The 7,798-nt window shown below is 40.0% G+C and overlaps 1 protein-coding gene across 2 annotated transcripts in view; it reads left to right on the top strand.

Annotated features, from left to right (window-relative positions):
- The first annotated feature begins 537 nt into the window (after positions 1 to 537).
- LOC115454456 overlaps positions 538 to 7,798 on the top strand; it is a 10,154-nt gene continuing 2,893 nt past the window's right edge. The window contains exons 1-3 of one of the 2 annotated variants that reach the window (XM_037445873.1): positions 538 to 768; positions 2,173 to 2,250; positions 3,742 to 5,046. In XM_037445873.1, coding sequence (XP_037301770.1) covers positions 543 to 768; positions 2,173 to 2,250; positions 3,742 to 4,496 — 1,059 coding nt within the window. In that variant the 5' untranslated portion in view covers positions 538 to 542 and the 3' untranslated portion in view covers positions 4,497 to 5,046. Of the gene's footprint in view, positions 769 to 2,172; positions 2,251 to 3,741; positions 5,047 to 7,798 lie in introns of those variants that run through there. The other variant, XM_037445827.1, reaches the window with a different exon arrangement.

The following is a 7,798-nucleotide window of genomic DNA, read 5'->3' as shown; positions in this document are numbered from 1 at the left end:
AAAAAATACACGGCTGATGTTACACATCAATCAATGGTCGCTTATCAATTCACGGCCGTTTTCAATAAACAATCTTAATCTCCAATCCGATTCCGAGAATGAACCAATCATAATAACTCATTTGTAATGTCAAAAAATACTTTGTTCTGATTGGTCCATTTTTGAGATAGATCAAAAAAGGCGATTGAGATCGAGAGATTGAGCAACCATAACAACTAATGGAAGTTATTTTGTTGGCTTTATTCTCCACCAATGTTAGGGAGGAAAGAAAATCGGACCACCAACAGCTAAACAAATTTAAAAAGTTGTATATTTATAAAATGTAGGTAGATATTGTAACTGTCACTTTGCGGATGGACAACACCTCAGTCCCCACCGTGACCATGAAGGCTGCAAAGTCTTCGAAACGTCGGGAGAAAAGTATATAATATTATAACCGCGATAAAATTCGTAAAATAGTGTAATTTAAATGTCTAACATTCGTGTAAACCTAAGAAATCATTAGGAAAGAAAATGTCAAGATTTGGCGCTTTTGCTTACAGATGGCGCCACCAAAATACATAGTCGTTAAGTTTTTGGATAAGAAAGATGGAGATAACTTCGCATTCGTGCCCGAGTCGTGGGTGGAAGCAGATCGGCCCACAGACAACACAATAGTAATTTATTATCCTACTGAAGATAAAATAGCAATAGAAAATCGCGTTAAAAACAACGAGCAACCGAGGGCCGATTGGAACCAATATTTGTGCGAACTGCTACATACGACCAGTAAGTTTATGTTCCGCTAACAAGAAAAATATTTATTTTTTTATTTTATTACACTTATTATACAAAAAGTATAAAGGCGGACTTAAAGCCGAAGGCATTCTCTATCAGTCAACCCTTACGTGGTGCAGAGACTAAAGAGGTACATAGGAATATTAGGAGGTAGTAATATTATACGTCATCTGTTGAGATCAATGGTTGAGATATAGACGTATACGAGCACTATGGAGGGTAGAGGTAAGGAGCACCGACTTAGTGTATCAAAAAGTGTCCATCAAAACAGGGAAAATAAGGGTGGCGCTGCGATCGCATAGGATAAAATTTTAAGGACGTGTTTTCACTGCAGTTTCTTGGTTATATTGACAAAACTACTTACAACTACGCAAGCAGTTGAGATTCTGTATACTGGCATTTTATTGACTACTTGACTCATGAAAAGATTTAATTTGTTCATTTGGCTTTACTTCACTCACTATTAAAGCAACCACATTCGTATCGTAGTTTTCGTACGCCAGCGCTATTGTGGTAGGTACTTGAAACTCTATTTTCAGCAAATGCTGGACACTTTTTCGAGTTCCCCTCCATATCAGACGGTGCTACTTACCTCTACCCTCCATAACGAACACTGTAGTGAATGCACCTGATGGTAAAGGAGTGAGGTCGAAAAGAATATCGACTTGACGAAGTGACGAGAGATGATTGTCCGACAGTCGACACAATTATGCCGTCAGCGTGAGCTGAGGACGCAGTTTTGTTTCAGTTATTAAATATTTTAAATGCTGTTACTCAGGATATCAAAACCAATTTTCTCTCCTGGGAAATTTATATAGCGGGACTTTTGTCCCGGAAAACTCCTTTACGAGGGTGAAGCCGCGAGCAAAAGCTAAAATAATTTATATCATTTGAGATGTCATTAATATCTGTTCATAAAATAGCGACGCTCTCAAGATGTTGACTGTATTGAGAGCGGTTTATATCGCACTTGAGAGCTATGCTCAGGATATAATAATATAATAATAATATCAGCCCTGTGTTATATACTGTCCCACTGCTGCAAGAGCCTCCTCTACTACTGAGAGGGATTAGGCCTTAGTCCACCACGCTGTAGTGATTGGTAGACTTCACACACCTTCGAAATTCCTATCGAGAACTTCTCAGATGTGCAGGTTTCCTCACGATGTTTTCATTCACAGTTAAAGCGAACGATAAATTCACAACGATTACACACATGATTTTAGAAAAGTCAGAGGTGTGTGTCCTTGGGATTTGAACCTGCGGACATTCGTCTTGGCAGTTTGTTCCACACCCAACTAGGCTATCGCCGCTTACTGAGGATATGGCATCTCTTAATACGACCTAATACTTATACGGGGACTTGAATTGAGACTAATAAGTCGTATATTTCAGATCGCTACGGCGACGCGAAAATAGACACAATGAAAAAAAATTTAGAGGCAAAGGAAAAGCCAGCAGCCAAAAACGAAGGTATGACATTCATTTCAAGGCACGCCGAAATATGCATTGGCGTGTTTATATTGCTGGTGGTAGGATATATTTTATATCTGTGATAGCGACCGTACGCGAGGTGCTAAAACCCGCCATAGTGGCTCACGTGTGTCGCGTTCCGGGATCAACCTGTGTGTATCCGATTCCGACAAGCCGGCATAATAGGGTATTTGACTATGTTTGATTTTGTGCATTTTTTAATATGTAATAGCAAGTACAACAAAAAAGAAATCCTTCTGTGAAAACAGTATTAAAATTCGATAAGAAATGAGGCAGTAATTTCTATTTTAAATATTGCTACGTGCAGGAATGGGGATATCGTTCTATCTCTTTCTTTCGCACGCATCGTAATGCCTGCTGACGTCACATGCAACTATTTCGTCCTTATCCTGTTTTTTGACACTTTACATTCTTTGAATGGTTTATAACTAGTAGATTTTACACCAAATTTCAGTGATTTCTTCTGTTTTAGAATTTATACGACGTACATATTTTATTAAAGATACAAATAAATATAAGTCAAATATCGTATTAATTGCGCAAGGAAAAACCATTTCATCGAGAACCACTTAGTACTGACAAAACACTTTTTTCTTTTTAAGAAACACCAAAAAGGTTAGAACATATACAAATTCCTTACTGGTGGTAGGTCTTGTATGTGAGAGTCTGCCTGGGTAGGTATCACCACAATATCTGCCGCCAAGCAGCAGTGTGTAGTCACTGTTGTGTTTTGGTTTTACAAGCATAGTAGCCAGTGTAACTACTGGACATAGTACCACTCAACAGCTCATGTCTCAGGATGGCGAGCGCAATGGAATACCGAACACTTTGTTATTCAAGGTGTTGGTGTTTCTACTGTTTATAGTAATAAAAAATATCACAGGACATCAGTTGATTTGTTTTTGAATAAGGGGTCGTTCAAGTATTACTTAACGCAATTTGCAGGGCGGGGTCTCTTGTAAAACGTTACGATGCGTTACAGGCGCGGGGGGGGGGGGGGGTTCGTACAACGCGTTACGTAACATTGGAATTTTTTATTATAAAAGTTATTTGAACGATTTTCCAGTACTTTGCGAAAAAAAACCTAATTTTAGAGTTACATAACTTTTTGACGGGGTGCGGGGGCGTACAGGAAAACGTTACGGCGCGTTACATGGGGCGGGGGGGGGGGTTGTGTCGAAAATTTTCAAAAATTGCGTTACGTAATACTTAAACAGCCCCTAATGGCTGCCATACATGCTACGGTCCATCGGACAGGTCCACCGGTGCAGTTATGCCTGCGCAGGTAGACCGAAATGTGTGTGGGAATAGACCTGCAAATTTTTGAGCCTGTGCAGGCGACTGGCGGACTGAGGATCGGAAATCAATTCTTTCAATTGATACCTGCGCAGGCATACATGCACAGATGACCTCTCCGGTAGACCGTAACGTATATGGCTTACATAAGCCTTTACTGTATTTTGTCCGCAGGTGTGAAGGGAGAGAAGCGAAGATGCACACTTTCGTCAAACTCCGCTTCAAAGCAGTCAAAACTTCCTACCATTAACAATGCACACACCACCGTACAACCAATCGATGAACCTCAATATGCAACGATATTGAATCCATCACCACACGTCGTTGGACCTATGGTGAACTTCTTCATTCCCATCGGAGATTTCGTGTGTAACCTTCAAGTACCAACGCAACTGCTGGACTTAGCCAATGAGTACACAAAACCTGGCAGTGCCTGTAACACTGCAAAGAAAGAAGGTCCAAATATTGCCTTAAAGCAGCAAACAAAAATTGATGAATACGTAGGCAAAACGGTAAAAATGAACGAATCGAATATGATGTCCAGTGATCCAGATCACGAAGGCACGAGGTGGACGCTGAGACATCCGCGTCCAGGCCGGGGGCTCGTGGAGCTCTGTGATAACAGTAAAGTGTACGTGAATGGCGACCAGCTCCGAAGGTATACGGCAGCAGCAGCAACAAGCAGGAACCTCGTTCGTACACTTCTCTCTCTCGTTTTCACCGACGAAGCTCTGTCTATCTGTACTTTGACAAGAAAGAAGAGTCAATTAGATATGGAAGCGGTCTACGCTATGTTTAAGTATGTGGGTAATGTCGGAAGTCAGAGGAAGTGGGGTGACGTCGATATTCAATATTTGAACGAATGCGTACGCCAGAAACTGCAGGAAATAAGGCGGCGTACGACCACGAAAAGCTACACACAGGGATAATGGGAGTGCTTGCAGGGGAAGGACCCTCATCAATTGGTAACCCGATATTCTTAAGCCTGAAGTGCCATGTAGTGGTCACCTGGCAGGGTTTCTCAATTGAGATACGCCTAAAGTCCCCCCTGGTGGGAGGGAATGTGCCCAAGAGATTCTAAAAAAGTTGCCAAGTGTAAAGCAACCAAAGTCCTAAGTCTGACTTGACTTGCTTGATCGATTATTCCCGTACGTCGAAACTTAAATGAATTAACAATGGGTTTTATATTTAATCTGACAGTGATAAAACTAATAATTGTTTGTGTGTTCTCATGAGAGTGGCGAGGTTCTGCTATTTGATATGTAACTAGTTAATGGGTATATGATATAATTACTTAATGGGTTCGCAGTTATCTGACAACTTTAACAGGGGTTCGTGAAGCCTAAAGCTTGAGGAACCCTCACCTACCGCATTAGCAGTAGAATATAATATATAAATAATAATATCAGCCCTGTATTATATACTGTCCCACTGTTGGGCACGAGCCTCCTCTACTACTGAGAAGGATTAGGCCTTAGTCCACCGCACTATAGTGCGGATTGGTAGACTTTCACACACCCTCGAAATTTCTATAGAGAACTTCTCAGGTATGCAGGTGTCCTCACGATGTTTTCCTTCACCGTTAAAGCAAGCGATAATTCACAAAGAATACACACATATTTTTTTAGAAAAATCACAGGTGTGTGCCCTTTGGATTTGAACCTGCGGTCATTCGTCTCGGCAGTCCGTTTCACACCCAACTAGGCTATCGCCGGTTTTTTTGTAAATTAATATATAATATAAAATAAAATTTCTTTTAATTCAGAATCAGAGCTTGGCTGTGATTATTTATCGTCAAGTGGACTCAAACTACCAAATCAGTTGATGAAATATTACATTTTAGTTATGTTTTCATCTATATTCGTTACTTTTTAAGTGTTTTAGACTTTTTAATTTTATATAGGAAATTAAAAGTACAAGTGAACTAGACTTATACTATATTACTACCGCCCAGCCTTCGGGCGGTTATGTTGGAATCACCGTGCCTTACGACCCGAGATTTTTTTATTTGGGGAACTGCCGTGGTTATCGCCTGGGATTCCCTGCTAACGGTGTACAAGCGCTCCCCCGGCTTAGCAACCACGGCAGTCCCATGATGAGTTGGTGGGCCCTACCGCTATCACTGCAGACGCCAGCGGAAGGTTCGCTGGCAGCATGCAGCTACTCGGTCCTAGGGCCCGGGAGGACGATGGAAGAGGATAGAGGGAAAGAAGAGAAGAGGAAGGAGGAGTTATTAGGATGGTTGGTGTTTTACTGGTTGGAGACTTAATGAAACTCTCATATATCAGGAACGGCTTTATTGTGTGCGCGATATCGGTCGTGGCAGGAACGGAACAGGATGAGGGGCAGCGACAGTGTTGCCGTCTATTGAGGCATGACCACAGGGCCGTAGCCAGACTTGAGTTTAAGGTAGCTGGGCAGCTGTTTTTACAAGCAGGGCGGAAATAAAAATGTTACTACATCTGATCTGCTCAATAGATTTTTGGTTTTCTTGACTTGTGAAGGAGAGAAAAAAAAAAACAAAAAAATAAAAAGGTAATATACAGATTGTAACAAAATTCCCATAAATCGAAAGAGGGTATTTCACGCATCAATACGAATAACTCTTACTATAGGACCGAATTCCAAATCGTAAATTAAAACCGCTGCTCCATATATTTTCACTGAGTAGTAATGTACAATTTAGTTGATTATTAAGGTAGGGCATTAGTATTTTAAGGTAGGGCATTGCCCCACAATGCCCCCCCCCCCCCTAGCTACGGCCCTGCATGACCATAGACCAACTTTATTTATTGTTGTCTATGTGACAGTTGGAAGGGAAAGGGAGGGGAAATGTTTACGAACCGTTATAGACCTCACTGTGAAGTTAGCAACCATGAGGTATACACACTGAGCTGTGTGTCTAGAGCCTCGACAAATGGCTCCTGTGCATGGGCGTGCATTTGGTGTGAGGACCAAGCGCACGAGCCTCGGGGGATACGACCCGGCGTTGAGCCGTCCGGATTTGATGTTGACCATATATATTATTAGTATATGGTTTTTAATTACTGCATGTGTTCAGCTATAGTGTAGCCAATGGACATATTCATTTTTGTATAATATTAAATATAATAAGAGTTAAGATTAAGAATTAAAATCAAATGTTTAGATTACATTTAATGTGGTCTATTTTGGATGTTTTTATTTTGGTACTTACTAAGCTTACGATGTGTGACGGAGTCATATTATAATGTGAAGGTACATGGTCATTTTGTAATTGTGTTATGAGATTAAAGCTTAATATATTCGTCTTTACCTTAGCTACCATTGTCTATTGACAAAGAATATTTTCAAAAAATCCGAATTCAGTTTTAATTTTTTTTGGTAATTTTGTAGTTTAGCGCGAGTATGGCGAGAATTTTCTTAAAGTTATAGTAGCATTAGGGCGCGTAAAATAAAAACTACTTTTTATTAATATTTTGTTAAACGCTCTTTTTACAGTAAACATTATATTAGCAAAATAATTACAGAATACAATTTTAGACATTTCTTGACAACGTCCAACCAGAGAGAATAATAGAATATTCGCCGCGTGTCATCTTCTCTTCTGCCAGCCTGCCCGCGCAGCCGAATACTTCCGGAAACGCCCGATGTCATCGATTAGGATAGCAGCGCGTAACAATTTATTTTGTTCGAAACTTACACTTTTTTTAGTAACATGATAAAATATTGTTAACAAGAAGATTATATCATGGTATCATTTTCTAATGCAATGTCAAAATGACACTGTATAATTATATTTTCTATATTTATAAAATACAAAATCAGTAGCTAATGTATTGTCTTATTTCTTAAACTTTTTCTTTATTTATACAAATCTTATGATCGAAATTTAAAGAGTATTTTTGGCAATGATTAGAAAGTTTAATATGATAATAAAAATAATACACCCTGTATTATATACTGTCCCACTGCTGCTCAGGCCTCCTCTACTACTGAGAAGAATTAGGCCTTAGTCCACCACGCTTACCTAGTGTGGATTGTAAGACTTCACACACCCTCGAAATTACTGTAGAGAACTTCTCAGGTATGCACGTTTAAAGCAAGAGATAATTCACAAAGAATACACACATACTTAACTTTAGTAAAGTGAACCTGATGAAATGGCGATAGGCTCGCCCCTGTTGAAACGGAATACAATGCGAAAAGTGGGATATCCGGTTGCACCTGCCTCTTTAAGGTGGTAGCTCAA

The sequence above is a fragment of the Manduca sexta genome, chromosome 1 (assembly GCF_014839805.1).
Source record: "Manduca sexta isolate Smith_Timp_Sample1 chromosome 1, JHU_Msex_v1.0, whole genome shotgun sequence".
Lineage (NCBI taxonomy): Eukaryota > Metazoa > Arthropoda > Insecta > Lepidoptera > Sphingidae > Manduca > Manduca sexta.
Note: the sequence above shows the minus strand (reverse complement) of the source record. Positions and strands in the feature narration are given on the sequence as shown.